This window comes from Tursiops truncatus, chromosome 21, assembly GCF_011762595.2.
Source record: "Tursiops truncatus isolate mTurTru1 chromosome 21, mTurTru1.mat.Y, whole genome shotgun sequence".
NCBI lineage: Eukaryota > Metazoa > Chordata > Mammalia > Artiodactyla > Delphinidae > Tursiops > Tursiops truncatus.
In genome coordinates, this window is record NC_047054.1 from 28,210,543 (window position 1) to 28,227,655 (window position 17,113).

Below are 17,113 nucleotides of genomic sequence, written 5' to 3' on the forward strand. Positions count from 1 at the left end.
TTCTGGGAACCAGGCTCAAGGCGCAGCCACTATTTGGAGTGTGCTGTCCTGGCGATAGAGTGCAGAAGTTCAAGAGGATGAACAAAAGACATGGAATTCCTCTTAAATCCTTCACCTGGAGCTGCCAAGCTGCCCACATTTCATTGTTCCACGCAAGTCAGATAACCAAGCCTAGAGTCAATGGAGCCTGGAAGGTGTGGTACAGTAAATGTATATATATATATACATATTGATATTTTGTCCTTGTCCCTGGTTGTTGGCACAGAGCTCCCCAAACTCTTGGATTTTACTGGGGGTTTTGTATGCTAATGAAATGAATCACAGGAAAGGAGGTCCTAGGTAGCTTTAGGATGGGGACTGGTTACCAGAAAAATCAGCCATGTGAATTCAGAATGAGAACTTTCAGCCCGACCCCCCTCCAGGGAGGGACAAGGGGATGGCCGTTGAGTTCAATCACAGATGTCTAAGGATTTAATCAAGTGTGCCCATGTGACGAAAGCACCATAAGAATGCCTTGGTGGGTTCAAGGAGCTTCCTGGTTGGTGGAACCATTGACATGCTGGGATGGTGGTGTGCCTGGAGAGGGCACGGAAGTTCTGCACCTCCGCCCTCCCACCTTGCCCTACCCATCTCTTCCGTTTGGCTGTTCTTGAATTGTATCCTTTATAATAAACCGGTTGCTTAAGTGAAGTGCTTTCCTGAGTTCTGTGAATCATTCTAGCAAATTATGGAACCTGAGTGAGGAGGCTGTTGGAACCCCTGAACTGGTAGTCAGCAGGCAGACGTGTGGGTCACCGGGGGCTGCCATTTGCAGCTGACATCTGAAGTGGGGCAGTCTTGTGGGACAGAGCCCTTAGCCCATGGGGTCTGCACTAACTATGGGTAATCAGTGTCAGAACTGAATTGTTGGACACCCACTCAGTGTTGAAGAATTGGAGACTTAAAATGACATATTTAGTGTTAGAAAAGGCCACACAGAAGGGTATTCCAATCAAGAGAAAGCAAGCCTAAGGAATGAACAAATACTTACGAACAAATAATACAATTGGCCACAAGGGACTTTGGATCAGGTTTAAATGCATTAAAAATATTTAGCACTATCGAGGATCCTCAAATCCCAATTCCCCAGTCTACTCCCCATCTAACAATATCATCTCCTTTTTTCATAAAAACATCAACATCACTCAGCATTAGCCAGAGGGGGTCCTCTGTTTCCAAGTAAACATTTCATGTAACTTGAAATAATAAAGAAGAATTATGGGGATATATTCTCTGTCCCCATTGAGGCTTCGCGTACCTGAAAGAGGATTCTTCATCTTATGTATTTCTTGGGCTGATTTATACAAAGTCTGGTGCGTAGTGCCAGGTACCTTTAGCTCACCAGCATCCTATACTTCTAGGTGGCAGATTATACAGGTCACTCCTACCTGTATAATTATAAAGGTATCTACTTAAGGAGTGTTTAAAAGAGTACCCTGAAGAATATCATGTACTTGTTTTCTCAAGCCCTATACACATCTCTGCTTGTCTCCCACTCAAGTTACAGAGGAAAAAAGAAGACAAAGAAATTTCAAACAACCCAAGTTCAACACAGTCCTGGATGCTTCCTTTCCTTAGCTCCTTTTGATCCTCGTGATAGTTCTGTAAAGGGGATGCCGTCACCTCCACACTGTCCGCCCCCCCCAGTTGTCCAGATAGAAACTAAGACTCAGAGACATAAGGGACTTCCCCACAGTGACTCAACTAGCATGGAATAGAACCAACATTTGAACTTAGTCCTGTTCAACAGAAACTTTTCTCTCTACTCAACATTGTTCCACAGCAAAGGTCCCAGGCTTGAACTCATCTCAAGAAAAGACCAAGGAAGTAATGCTGTCATGTACATCATGAAATCTATCAAATGCATTTGGAGAAGAAAGGGGTAAAGTAAGACTATGTTAACCTGAATAAAGGAAGCTGGTGCTAAATATCTCTGGCATACAATATTGTTCACAACTAAGGTTTCTTTGTTTCTTTTCCGGAGCATGTACCTTACTATGCACTCTACAGATATACAAATAACCCCCAAAAGTGGGCAAAAGGTCTGAGCAGACAATTCACCAAAGATAAACAGATGGCAAATAAGCACATGAAAAGACACCCAACATCACTAGTCATTAGGAAAATGCAAATTAAAACCACAAAGAGCTAGTACAACGCAATCCAACACACATATTAGAATGGCTGAAGTGAAAAAAGAACAGACAATAACAAGCATTGACAAGTATGCAGAGTCCACTGGAACTCTTCTACACAGATGCAAAGTCAAATTCTATGACCAAAATTGTACGACCACTTTGTAAAACAGTTTGCAGTTTTTTTAAATGGTAAACCATATGACTCGAATATTTGACTACCAGATATTTACACAATAAAAATAAAAATACGTGTATACAAAGAGTGTTTATATCCAAATGTTCATAGCAACCTTATCTGTAACAACTGAAACCTGGACAGCTCACATCTCCATCAACAGAATACTTGTTGTATATATCCATACAATGGAATACTACTCAGTGATAAAAATGAATGGACTCCACACAAAACAACATGGATGAATCCCAGAATATTTATACTGAGTGAATAAGCCAGACTCCCCCCTCATGTCTTCATTTCACAATGTGAGAGTTATATTAGAAAGCACAGTCTGTTCTGTATGAAGTTAAATCGTTTATACTAGAGAAAGCTTTTGATAATTCCTAATGAGCCACAGTAATTTCGCATTACTGAGCTCAAGAGTTTGAAGTTTTCTCCCCCCCAACCGTCTTCCCTTCTCACCTACCCTGAATGCTGACTGGTACTCAAAAGTTTCTGAATATTTCACTGTTTCTTGGGGAAGTGGAAGAGAAGCTAGACCAACTCTCAGGTTAAAGAGAATGCACATGCTTTGGCAGTTGGGTCAATTGCCCAGGTATTAAAGAAATAATTATTTTCTCTTCACTTCTTTACGCATGCACCATGGTGTTCTAATATCATTGCTAGGTAGTTCACCATCAGGGTGTAGAGATTCCTGTTGAGACCCCCAAACCCTATAGGAAGTGGCCTTGGAAATGTAATAATTTACCAGTTTCTCTTTAGGTTCGAGCCATGGGCAGGTAAAGATGTGTACTGAAAGCACTGGCCCAGGAAAGTCACCAGGAAGATCCCTGTAAGCTGCATCTTAGGTGAGTATGTGCAAGTAACTGTATTTGAAAGTGCGATCGGGGCTGAATGGTGAACTAAAAGACAAGGAGGAAAGTAAAACTCTACAAAGATTAGGCTTGAAGAACACTGGTGCTTTCAACATCACCAAGATTTTTAACTACACGACCCTGGTAACTTTCATCTTCATTATTTAACCTCAAGATCTTTTTTTTTTTTTTTTGCTGTACGCGGGCCTCTCACTGTTGTGGCCTCTCCCATTGCGGAGCACAGGCTCCGAACGCGCAGGCTCAGCGGCCATGGCTCACGGGCCCAGCGGCTCCGCGGCATGTGGGATCTTCCCGGACCAGGGCACGAACCCTTGTCCCCTGCATCGGCAGGCGGACTCTCAACCACTGCGCCACCAGGGAAGCCCAACCTCAAGATCTTTTGCTCTCAACTTTGTCCTGGCTACCTTATACATACTCTCTATATCACAGTGAAGGGACAAAGGGGAGAAAGGGTGAAATTCATGTCCTTTTATCTTTATCGGGTATGAAGTTTACTGCTTTTTGACACTTTCTTAGCGATGCTTTGAATGGAAGTTAAAAGAGAAGGTTGAATTCAGGTTGGATCAAATGGGATCCTTGTCCTGGTATCTACAAATAATCAAACAAAATGCAACTTCAATCAAGGCAGGGAAACTATCTGGTTCACCATTGAATCCCCAGGACCTAGAACATGTTGACCAACTGACCACGCTGTACTTTAAAGAGAAACAGAGACAAAATTCTATTTTACATGCTGTGAAATAGTTATTCATCCACCTCTATTTCAGAAATAGGAGAAATAAGATATAGACTATAAGTGATTTTACAAAGAACAAAAAGCTAAAAAGTCACAGAGCCAATATTTTTCTAAGGAAAACTTTTATAGAAGTATAACAAGTATACAAAAATGCCCACCCATCATTAAGTATCTAGCTGGATGAATTTCACAGATTGAATACATTAATGTGACTGTCACCCAAACCAAAAGATTTAAAAAACACCTGCACCCCAGAAGCCTTTCTCAGCAAATACTTTTCCACCAATTAACCATTATTCTAACAACTAGTATCATAGATTACTTTTCCTTACTTTTGAACTTCATATAAATGAAATGATATAGTATGTTTTTTTAAGACCAGTTTCTTTCACTCATCATCACGTGTGTGAGATTCATACATGTTGTACGTGCAAGTTTGTTCACTGTGCTCGTTGTCTCGTATTCTAAATATATCACCATTTATTTATCTGCCTTACTGCTGATGGATTTTAGATTTTTTGCAGTTTGAGGCTATTACAAATAGTGCTACAATGAATGTTCATGAACATGTGTTTATCTCCTGGGTATGTAACTAGGTGTGGAGACGTTGGGTCCTGGGATACACACATATACTCAGCTTTAGTAGGTATTGCCAAAAAGATTCCTGAAATGATTGTTCCAATTTACACTTCTACCAGAAGTGAGAGTTCTAATTGTTTCACATTCTTGTTACACTTAAAATGCTCATTTTAGCAATTATGGTGAGTGTGCTACGGTACTTCTTTGTAGTTTTAATTTGCATATTCATGATGACTCATGAAGTTGAGTACCTTCAGATATATTTATTGGCCATATGGATAACCCCTTTGTGAATTGCCTCTTCAAGACCATTGCCTATTTTTTTTCTACTGAACTTCCTTTCTTATTGATTTGTCTAGCATCTTTATATATTCTGGATGTGAATCTTTTGATGAAATTAGGTATTGCAAATACCTCTCTCCACCCTGTGACTTGCCTTTTATTTTCAAGCATATATTTGACAAGTAAACGTCTTAATTTTAATAGGTTTTCTTCTATAAATCGATTATTTTACGATTAGTACTTTTTTGGTTCTATTTAAGAAATTTTTGCCTAGTCTATTGTATATTTGTTTTCTACTTCATTAATTTCTACTCTCACATTGTTTCATTTTTTCTATTTTCTTTAGGTTTATTAAACTATCTTTTCCCTAACATCTTGATTTTGAGTCTCAGATAATTAATTTTTAGCCTTTCTTTAAAAAAAAAGTATACATATACTATGAATTACACTCTAAAGAACATCTTTAGTTTCATTCCACAAGTTTTGGTATGTTGTATTTTTATTGTCATCCACACAGCAGGATTTTAATCCAGAATTTCTAATTTTAATCCAGAATTCTTTCAACTAAAGTGTACTACTCTTTTCTTTCTTTGTCATACATAAATGAATGGTTTTCAAACTTCTATGTGAAAAACTTAGATACCAAAAGGAATACAATTGCCATTTTTAGTTTGCATATCCTGTGCCACTAAGTGGTCAAGGTTTTTCTTTATTTATATTTTTATATTTAACACTAACAATACCTTGGGGGTATGTACTGTTATCTCCTCTCTACAAATGGAGAAACATGTTCAAGGAGATTATGGAATTGCAACCATCTAACATGTAGTGGAACCAGGATTTGAAGATATCCAAGATAAACTTCGCTACCTCTAGGGTCTGTGTTCCTTTTCTTTCATGCTCTCCTACTCCATGCTCCTTCTACACACAGACCATGCATTCGAGTCCTGGAATCTAAGAATTATAGCTAGAATGAGCAAAGTGTATCAGACCCTTATATTTTGCAGGTAAGAAAACTACATTCCAGAGAAGCTGTATGGCTCATCCACCCAGATTTCTAGCACAATGATTTTTCTGCCCTTCCAAATTGCTTCACAGCTCACCTTTCAGGATAAGTCAACAGTGCCACACCATCAACGATACTTACATAAGCAGTCAGTTCACTTGGCTGCCAAACTTGAAAGGTAAATTTGTCAGTATTAGTACAAAAAAAATACAGAACCCTGATGCTAGTCCCCATTACACACTTAAAAATATTTTCGTAACTTCTTTAAAAGTTTTCTTGCCTCTCACTGGTTGTCACTGAGGGGAGTAAACACAGAGAACAGAGAATGAGAGCTCCCAAGTTGTCAGCAAGAGTACTTCCTGGGCATGCTCCAAACTGTCATCTGGGTTTAAAATTGACTTTGGGGAACAGAGTTCCGGTGTGTGGATTCTGTTAAGGCTGACTGATAAAACTCCATCTGCTCGTGTTTTGTGTGTGTGTGTGTGTGTGTGTGTGTGTGTGTGTGTGTGTGTGTGTGTGTGTTTATCTCTTGGCCTCTGGCACTTTTAGCAGCTTACCCCCTTGCTCACCAGGGAATTCTACTAAGGGTACCCAGTGCTTTGATACGGGGTCCCTGTGGGCTGTGATAGGAAAAAGATTGTACCTGCATGGTTTAATTTCTCTTCACTATCCAGACTCCTTGCCAGAGAGAATCTCTGTCACATAGTCTAAAGGCAGAGATAAAGCCCATGAGAGAAACTATAAGCTGTAATGCCCTATTCTGAGAAAAGACATCATTCCCATGAATGCCTTGTAGCTTTTGCTGAAAGACAAAAAATGTTACTGCTCTACAGTAAGGAGAAATGAGAACTCCTATTCCCAAGGGAGAGAAAATACATCTCCATGTATGACAAGTAGTTAACATTCTGGACTGCATCTGCCTGGGCTCTTATCATGATGTGAATTTGTTTGCTATTCACTGGCTTGAATAGTAACAAAATCATACTGAAACGTGAATGCAGCACCAGCTACACGTTTTATTACAACTTCCATGGTAATCTGACCGGGGGAGGGGAAAGTTTAGGAGAGAACAAAAGCAGAGAGCAGTTAATCAACTCTAGTATTTGTACCCTACATTGGAAAGCCAATCTGTTTATTAGTAACAAGCCAAATGCTTCTTGAAATGAATAATTTTTTAAAGCTTTGCCAACATTATACAATCGGAGTTTACGTAAAGTTCCTAAAGTGCTAACAAGTACTAACTTGTTGACAAGACTGTTTACCATCCCTTTTGGATGAAACATAAAATGAAATCTTGGCCACAAGTCTCATAAAAACTAACTTATGCCTGTTTCCCCCCCCCCCCCCAGGAGTAGATGTACTAGTTGTGAGGTTCTGGATAAATCTACTTCAGATTTATTCTTCATATTAAACTGTTCAGAGACAGGACTCGTAGTTCTTATAAACCTAGTATAGCACATAAGTTTAGGTGAGTTTGAAGGTGTGCACTGACAATAATGTATGTACTGGGGACTTGCAAGACGTACGAGATGATAACAAAACTCCTTCTTGAAGTGAACTCTAGCATTTCAAGTGGAAATGGGAGATTTTATTAATTATTTTTAATACTTTATATACATGATTTCCTCAGGTGTATGGCCTGACTGTTAGAGAGCTGCTCATTTTTATCATGGGGCTAACTGCTTTTAAGAAGTGGAGATATATGTTTACTCACTGCTAGATTAGATGCTTACCAATCCTTACTTGGAAAAGGAAAATACATGATACTCACTGAGAAGTGAGGGCACTGGATGAGAGAAATGAACATTCCTAATGTTTCTTCTAAGGATATATCAGAGTCAACATGTCCTAAGGAACTGTAATAAGACCTCTGTATACTGGTGAGGAATATAAGCAAATACTGCATATTTATTTAATATTGTGTGGCAATAACAAAAATCATAATTTCAAGTATTATTCTCCTTAACATATTTTTTTAAAAAAATGGGTGCTGAAAGGGATACCAAATAATGTAAGGAAGTGAGAATATATTATGTTAGGAAAGTCAATACATTTACTGGAAAAATAACACTTTTAAGTTGTTGGCATGAAAAAGGTCAATCCTGAGGGAACCTGAGTGATGGTGGCATCGGGCTGCATGAAACATAAGGAGAGATGAGGTTGTAACACAGGTAATGGAGAGAAGAGCAGAGAGAGAGAGAACAGAGGGAGAGAGAGAGACAGAGAAAGAACAGAGGGGGAGAGAGGGAGAGAGAGAGAACAGAGAGGGAGAGAGAAGGGACAGAGAGAAGAGAGACAGAGAGAGGAGAGGGGAGAGAGAGAGAGAGACAGAGACAGACATAGAAAACTGGGGAAAGGACAGGAATAGTAGAGGACTTCAAATGACAGTCAGCCCTGCCATTGGAATTTGGGCAACTTCACAGATATGCGTGATGGCAGGGCGGGATACAGCTGACATTTGGACCATGTGTGTGCAGTATAACAACATTGTACAATTTTGTGGAGATCTCTCTATATATAAATATAAATATATATATATACACACACACTCTCATATATATATACATTATGTAATCCCTTCACAAATATATATGAAGGGATTACATACATAAGGAAATTACATATATATGTTAAGGAATTATATCAAATATTGATACTTTTTGTCTCTCTGGGTGACAATGTTATATGAGATTTTCACTTCTATATTGATCCATTCTTTATTTTCCAAATTTTCTATAATAAATATTTATTATTTTAAAATACATAATTAACTATAATTTTCCTAACAAAGTCTAAAGTTATTGAGTATCTGTAGCTAACTTCTGAAAAGGTAAAAACGTGAACACACTTAAATTACATTTAAATCAAGTATCTCGCCTCCCTGCATCTTGCTAGGTGTTTAGAGACTGTACTGCTAATTTTTAATGAAAATAGTAATTTTTACCAGTTAACCAAATTTATGATTCTATTTTATTTATGTCACTGTCACTGTTATTTCTTGCATTCTTGCTTTTTTTCCTCAGCATTTCCTTTCCTTCATGCTGAAGTATTACTTTTAAAATATCTTTCAGAGAGAGATTATGAATGAACGGTTAACTTTCTTAATCTTTGTCTATTTGCAAATGTCTTCACTTAACCCCTTATTTTTTAAATGATAAGTTATAGGTGGGTATAAAATTCTGAGTTGTCGAGCATGTTTCCTTCAAACTAGAAAGATACTACATTGTCTTCTGCCTTTTATTATACTGTTGAGAAAACTGTCAGTCTACTTTTTTTGTTTTTAGTTAGAAATCTGCCATTTCTGGTAGGAATTTTTTAAATTTCCACATTTAAAATATTTCAGATATATCACACATTCAGAAAGGTGCATTAAATATTTATACCTTGTTTAAGGAAGGTAAGTACCCATATATCTACTATCTCAACCAACCCATGAAATATCACCAGCATCTTAGAAGCTAATGATGTGTCCAGTCCCAATCTTAGTCTCTTCTCTTCTCTCGAGAAGTAACCAATATCTTGACATTTAAGACTGTCATGTTTTGAGGTTTTTTTTTAATTAGAGGAGTTTTACCAGGGGGTATTATACCTCTAAACAGTATAGTTTTACCTATTTATGGAAAACATAATTAAATACCACCAAATAGACCAAGACCCCCTCCATCTCCATTAAGAAGAGAGCCGATTCCCTCTCTTTTCATTCAGTTTTCTGGTAGCTTTTCAACAGGCCCTCTTTCCTTGGTGGTCTGCAGTTTCACTGCATTGTGTCTACAGATTATTTTTCTCCATGCTTCTCATCATACAGACCGCAATTTCAATCTGAAACTCATCTTATTTTAATATGGAAAATCCTTACCCATTATGTCTCCAAATATGGTTTCTTGGGAAGCTCCTCTATCCTTCTATTATTAAAATTCTTTCATTTATATGTTGGTGTCTCAAAATTTGTGCCCCATGCCTCTTCAGTATGCATTATGTATTTTTGAAAATCTCTGTCTCTCCACATATTCTATGTAATTCCCTTAGTACTACCTCTCAGTTTACTAGTTTTATGCCTGTGTTCAGTCTAGAGTTTAACTAGTTTTTTAAAAAATATGTACTTCAGTAACTACATTTCTAATTTTTCTACCTGTTCTTGTTTCATGCCTGTGTTTTTTTCTTTTCCATTGGTACTCACTATACACTTAACTCCCTGATTATGTGAACATTTATAGAAATTTCTCAGAATGTTTTATTGGTTTAATATCATCTAGAGAACATTTAGGTTCTGGTTATTGACATTTCATATTTTTTCTTAGAGTGAATTGTTTACTTGTGTTTGGGATTGTGGTTTGTGGCTACATGTGGAGGGGAGAATATCTCCTTTTTACTCTTCACTTACGCCTACTCTCTAGTTGGCAGGCTCTGTCTTAGTTTCTTCCAAGCTCTCAGCTCAGAACTTAGTCTTATATTAGTGATCTTAAGATATCACAGATCTCATAACTGTGCCCATGGGTGGTTTGTCTCGAATTTGGTCTGAAGTCTACATCTATGTCGTTTCATCCCCTCTCTAAAGATGCAGCCTCATGGAAGTCACAGATTCTGGTAACTATCCGCAGTAGCTTTTCCCAGCTTCCCTTCACAAATGAGTTTGGGGAAAGGAACACTACTTCCCTAGTTCCTAGTTTCAATTGGTAATTTTGTGCTTTAACCATTACTTTTAAGTGTTTGGATTCCTAGAGATGCTTTTTTTTTTTTAACATCTTTATTGGAGTATAATTGCTTTACAATGGTGTGTTAGTTTCTGCTTTATACCATAGTGAATCAGCTATACATTTACATATATCCCCATATCTCTTCCCTCTTGTGTCTCTCTCCCTCCCACCCTCTCTATCCCACTCCTCTAAGTGGTTACAAAGCACCGAGCTGATCTCCCTGTGCTATGCGGCTGCTTCCCTCTAGCTATCTATTTTACATTTGGTAGTGTATATACGTCCATGCCACTCTCTCATTTAGTCCCAGCTTCCCCTTCCCCCTCCCCATGTCCTCAAGTCCATTCTCTACATCTGGAGACGCTTATTTCTGAAAATCATGTATTACTTTTATAAAATAATAACAATAATAATAATACTATGATTTTGTTTCAAACACCACTGAATGTGGGATGCATTGGCCAATGGTAGTGAAAGTCAATTTTAGGATAACCTAAGTACAGAAAGATGATATCAGGACCTTGAGAACAATTTCAGAGATGAAAGTGTCCACAGTTATCATGGGTTCAACTTCTTCATTTCAAAACAGTAGGACTGAGACCTAGGGAAACTGTGAGTTGCTTCTCCAACATTTAGATCCCAAGCATGTGGGAAAGACGGGCAGAGTGAGATTTTATTCTTTATTCACCAAGGCAAAGTCTATGATAAGACTTCTTTAAGATGAGCTGTTCTGCCTCTTGGAAATGCTGCCCAAGGGCCAAGGGAAATTGCCTGCTCTACAGAAGGCAGAAACAAAGAAATCAAATTGTTCTAATCTGCACTACCATACAAACTGCGAGGCTGGAGGAGCGAGGTCAATCAATATGTGTATTATTGCGTTTAGTCCTGGCTGGAACACTGGCTGGAACACTGTTACAGACAAGCCTTAATTCAGGTTGCTGCTCCTTCTGTCTGCAAAAGTCGGCCAGGTCCTCTGTGTTGAATTCTTATTGCTAAGTCTTCCCCCCTGCTGGAAAGTGTCAGCATTCTGTGTATGGACAAGGCTATTCACATCTATATATTGATTCCAGGATCCAAGTGAGAACCCTTTTCAAGTGACAAGGTCAAATTAACTTAAAGTACACACACTGAAAGTATATAGTAACTGGAAAAAAATATGAAGATCTTGCTAAACACTCTGGGTTTCTGATCCACTTCAATAAGGAAAAAGTTACTGATAGGAATAATAGAACTTTCCAAAAAGTAAATTACTTAATAGATTTAGATTTCTTCTCCTCCAATCCAGTAACTAAATGTAATATTAAAATCTTAATAATGCTTTCTGGGTTTTACATAACTTATTCTCACTAAGACTATGGGAATTAGTTATTGTAATGGCTACTGTGGTCCCCACTCAGATCTCCTTGTCAGGACCCATCACCCACTCCGCAGCCACAGGGGAGTATTAGCTCTGGCTGCTCATGGCTGCGCTCCTCTTGCGGCATTGGCCTTGACCTCAGGGAGCTTCCACACCTAAGATTTTGCTTCCTTCCAGAATGTGGCCTGTGGCCACCTCCAAAGAGCATCCATGCTACTCATCTGGCAAATGCTTCATTTTTCCTCTTTATCAGAAAAGAGGTTCAGAAACAGATCTTGCTCCGCTGGGATTGACTGACCACAGAATACATTTACACTGCCACTTGTCATCCCTTCCACCCTCCAAATGGCCCGGGACTATCTGGCCTTTTCACAGAATACTACATTGGTCCATTCTATTGATATAATGTTAATTGATCAAAGAGGAACAAAAAATGGCAATGACATTGGGGGCCTCGGTAAGAATGGGCTTCAGAGGATGGAAGGTAAACCCTGTGAACACTAAGGGCTCCCCTATTAGTAATGTTATTAGGGACTTGGTGGTCTGCGTTGTGCTAGGATATTCTCTCCAAAGTAGAAGAAGTGGTACCTTCTATCACTAAAAAGGAAACACAATGCCTGTTACATATCTTCAGGTTCTGAAGCCAGCGTATTCCCACTTGGGAATACTGCTCCTAACCATGATGGCAACCTAGCAGACCCACTACAAGCCAGGCCTGGGTCAAGATTCCACATATTATCTGAACCACTCTAATGGGGGGCAGGATAACTTTGTACCCCAGATATCAATGTCAGCATGGACCCAGAATCTAATAGTTCTTGAAAGGCCTACGTGCTATTTCTCTTTCCTCTGCATACATTTACCTGAGAACATGGTGGTAGGTCCCTCCGGGGAAGATTGGGTAATCCCTAAGGTATGTTCTTGCCAGTGTTGAGAATCCTTCATTTCGACCCACCTCTTCTCCATTAAATGGATTCTGGGCCCAAGAACTGGCTCACATCTGGAAACTGAGCAAGGATGCTGACCATTTAGCATCATATGGGGTAGCTTTCCTCAGCCTCCTGATCATCTATTCTTGACTTATTTGTTGTATAAAATAGGTATTGTTCTTGGTGGCTGCCTGTCTATCTTGCCCCCAAGAATACTGTGTCCTAGTAACCATTTTCAGAACTCCCTACAGGCCAGGCCTCTCTGCTACTGCTCAGACCTTGAAACTGATTACAATAATTCTGCCCACTTGACTGTACTCTACTAAGTGCAGCCACCTGGACTCCACAACGTCAGATCCTATTATCCCATTGCTATCAAGGAGCCCAGCTGTGTAACATCTCCTGCTCTTCTTCCCTGGCCTGCAGAAGGCAGAGTACCACTCAGCTTTCCATGAGATTTTTGCCCAATTCTCCAGTGTATTCCTTCTTGCTTTGGGAACTGTAGTGTCTTTCAGACACTCTAGAATGCAGTTGGCCTTGCTCCAACATGCTCATTTCTCTGGGTATTTTGATCCCTCCTTCCACTGTGTGCCATGTAAGTTCTAGTTTTTCACTTTAACTTAGTGTGGGCCTTAGCTTTCTCCAAGCTTTCAGGAGCATCCTATCAGGATGTTCGTGTCACCTCCTATGGTCCTCACCAGGGCATTAACTGCTACATGTCCATGTCTATAAATTCTTCATAAAATCAGATAACTCTTAAGTCTGCTCCTCTGATATAGTACCTACTGTGGGTGTCAGTCCCACATGTACGCCCCGTGCTCTTGCCAACGAAATCCTTAGCTCCTTCAGTGTATAGGCCCTTTCCTCCCTTACAGTATCCACTTCCTGGGCAGATATCTTACGACTTGATCCTAGTTATTCTACCTCAACCAACGAGGGCTATCAAGGGGCATGACGGGAGATTTTAAGGGGGAGGGGGTGTTGCCATGAAAGACAAAGGTCTCTGTACAGTCTTCAAACAAATGGGGAGCACTAGTCTTCAGCTGAGGGAAGTGAGTCACTTCTGCAGTCTCGGAGCTTTCGAGGCAGTCTGAGGAGTCAAGATTTTCTCTTTCTTATTGAAGTACAGCTGATGTACCTATTATCTTAGTTCCGGGCATACAGGCACATTGCAGGTTGCTTCTCTTCCTGCCCAGTAATGCTTTTTCACTTCCTAAAAGGTATGAATTCCAGGTGTTACTTCCCAGTGAACCTTCAGCATTCAACTGCCCATCTCACAGATTGTCTCCAGGGATCCCAATCTAAAAAGTTATTATTATCTTTCTCATTTATACAGTGAGGCTTGCCAGAGTCCCAGGGGGTAGTTAGCAGAGCCAGACCACTTACCCAATTTTGTTAACATCAACTCAACTCATATCCTGGTCTACCACAACGCTAGCATTTGCCCCCCGCCCTGCATTCTAGCGCTGTACCTAAGGATAGGATTGAATTTCCCGTTGGCTTTTCTTTGGGCTGTGATGGCACGAAGAGAAGACATTACCTTGACAGATGGAGTAATATGCCCTTCAGAGTAACTAGTAACTAACTAAATAACTAACTACTTAGCAGAACACTCAAGAAACCTTTCTGCAATGGCATGAGCCATTCCATATTGATGCATGAATTCACCATCTTTCTTAATACCTACTGGTATCCCACAGAGGTTGAACACCCAGTTTAAATCCTCAAAGCCTTTCCTAACTGTTCAGGTCACATTTTTCGTTCTCCTTTAACACAGTCATCAAGTCCTCAGTGGTAAGATAACGTGCCAAGTGTCATGTTTTAGTAGATTCTTGGCGGGGGAAAGGTTTCAGGTCATGTTCAAATTTTGACTCCACTCGTTATTAGCTATGACCTCTTAACAACTTGAGCATGTAATAAGTTCTCTGTGTCTCGCTCACCTCATCACCCACGATCAATCCTGACATCATAAATAGTGGGATATCAAGCCCCTGACACGCCCCCTAAAGTGTTGTACTATGATGTATAACTTCCGCAACAAATAACTGTTGTCAAAAATAATTAACCTGCCCATCGATCCATATGGTGATGTCCTGCTCTCCCAGGCCGGACGAGGAACGGACGTTCATGGCCAACAGGGCCGCTCTTCGTCCTGTCCGCCGTGGAAGGCGGGGTGTGGCATCCGGCCGGACTCTCGGTCTCCCGCCCCTGCCTCACGGCGTGGAAGAGGCCGGGGTCCTCTGAGCAGCAGGCACTCTCGCTTCTCAACTCCTCTTCAAGTGCCTCGCAGGCGGCCCTCCCCGCGGTGGTGGGCGGGGCGGGGCGGGCCCGCCGCCGCCTGCGCGCCCCCGTTGGTGCGGGGGCGTGTCCGCTCCAGGCAGTGCCCCTGCACGGTCGCCCCTCTGGTGCCCGGGGCTGAGCGGTGCCTTCGTCCTCTCGGGTGCCCGCTGCGGTGAGCAGCTCCCTTGTGGGGTCGAGACGGTAAGGGAGGCGCGCCTGTCGCTCTGGCGGGGCGGGTGCCGCCTCACCGCGGCCGTCCTCGCCGCGTGCCGCGGGGACTGGCTTGGCCAGGCGCGCGCCGCGTGTCCCTCCTTCGCCGGGTTGCACGCGGGCGTTGGAGCGACCGCGGCGGCCCGGCGACGCGAAGGGGGCCGTCCGGCTTTCCGGACAACCTCTGACCCCGCCCCCCGACCCCGGGGCGGACGGAGGAGCCTGAGGCTGCGCAGGCTTTGCCCGGCCCTGACCGTGAACGCGCACGTGGGCCCCACGCTTACCCATGACGCCCCCTGCGCACGCCCGGCCGGAACTGCTTTGGACGGTGTGTATTTTTTAATATCACACATTTTGAATATTATTGGGAACATTTTAATGTGAATTTGATATTAGATGCTATTAAGGAAATATTACTATATTTTGGTGCTATAGTGGTATTGTGAATGGTTATTTCAGGAACTATGTACAGGCTCCGGGCGCGCAGGCTCAGCGGCCATGGCTCACGGGCCCAGCCGCTCCGCGGCATGTGGGATCCTCCCTGCCAGGGCACGAACCTGTGTCCCCTGCATTAGCAGAAGGACTCTCAACCACAGCGCCACCAGGGAAGCCCTATGCTTTTGTTTTTGAGATGTAACCTAAGGAGTTTGGGTCAAGTGTCATGATATCTGTAATTTGGTTTTAAAAACCTAGAGCAAAATAGATAAAGGCAAAATGTTAACAAATTATTAAATCTAGGTGATAGGTACATGGATGTTCAGTACATTATGCTGTCTACTTTTTTACATGTTTAAAATTTTTCATTATAAAATCTTTAAATAAATCTTGCCATCTTAATGAGTATAAAATTATATAGAGGGAGAACAAATAGGGTACAGTGTAAGGTACGTAGAAAGTGCTCAGTAAGTGCTATACAGTATTCTCCTCCTACTGGGAATTCTCTGTTCTAGAGTGAGGACCCATGTGTTCACTCAGAGTAAGTGATGTGGTCCCTCTGAAATTAGTTTCACTTAGCACTCACCTTTTAGGGTAATGAAGGGGAAATCAATGTTGTTTGTCAAACAAACACTGTTAGCATGAGTACAGCATATGTTAATACTATTGCAGCTTGATGATAAATGATCAATAAGTGAAGTAGACACCTACAATACCAAATCATCTGTGACTTCCCTGCCATTTGGTATGCATCCGTTACGTGATTGCTGCTTCTTAAAGGATTGACAGGTCAGCAAATATCGCGATTTTCTGTGCTTCAGAGATGTTCCAGTCCATGAAGATATGATTTCAGGAGGTTAATATGCATTTAGCATATAAATAGCTTACAAAGAGGAAGTTGCATGTTTTCTTACCACCCCATTAGGCTATTTGATAATTTTATATCCTGCGAATTGCTTTCAAAATCTACGAGAGTATAGAAATTATTTGGAACAATTCTCTCATTTCAAAGATGAAGAAACTTAAGTTCAGGGAAATCTAAGGGTTTCCCAGACCAGAAAATAGGACCTTCAGTTTTCAGTTCTGTGTCGTGATATATAAAATGCATACAAAGGATGCTTTAAAACAAAACTTTGGATGGAACTTTAACATAACGTGGAAATTACTCTGTATTATATTCTCAATTTTCGTTCCATCAAATACATATTAATTGTTTACCATTGTTGACAAGCGATCAGGATGCTACAGGAAATGCACTGTGTTTCTTGCCTTCAGCAAGCTCAGAACCTACTGAGGAAATTAAATGAACAACAGTAAACAAGTCAGCTGAGAGCTGTGGTGACATCAAATAGAGAGGAATGGGTTAAGCCAGAGTTGG

At 40.9% G+C, this 17,113-nt stretch overlaps 2 protein-coding genes across 2 annotated transcripts in view; one reads left to right on the forward strand and one right to left on the reverse strand.

Annotated features, from left to right (window-relative positions):
• The first annotated feature begins 3,133 nt into the window (after nucleotides 1-3,133).
• KCNU1 (potassium calcium-activated channel subfamily U member 1) overlaps nucleotides 3,134-17,113 on the forward strand; it is a 188,971-nt gene continuing 174,991 nt past the window's right edge. Inside the window, exon 1 of the mRNA XM_073798726.1 lies at nucleotides 3,134-3,203. The gene's annotated coding sequence lies outside the window, so the exon portion shown is untranslated. The remainder of the gene's footprint in view (nucleotides 3,204-17,113) is intronic.
• LOC141277529 (uncharacterized) lies at nucleotides 10,869-15,588 on the reverse strand. The gene is made up of 3 exons (XM_073798744.1): nucleotides 14,877-15,588; nucleotides 13,949-14,023; nucleotides 10,869-11,300 (listed from the first exon to the last, which is right to left on the reverse strand). Exons 1-3 carry the CDS (start codon nucleotides 15,586-15,588, stop codon nucleotides 11,224-11,226), a joined length of 864 nt encoding a protein of 287 aa, XP_073654845.1. The 3' UTR covers nucleotides 10,869-11,223.

Bases quoted from the DNA above. Each gene is read 5' to 3' on its own strand.
- LOC141277529 (XM_073798744.1), bottom strand. From the start codon at position 15,588: ATGGGTAAGCGTGGGGCCCACGTGCGCGTTCACGGTCAGGGCCGGGCA. The intron at 14,024-14,876 runs GTTAATTATTTT...CATACCTTTTAG, and splicing joins CCATATGGATCGATGGGCAG to GAAGTGAAAAAGCATTACTG. The intron at 11,301-13,948 runs GTACATCAGCTG...TGCCTTCTGTAG, and splicing joins GCCCGGAACTAAGATAATAG to AGCAGGCAATTTCCCTTGGC.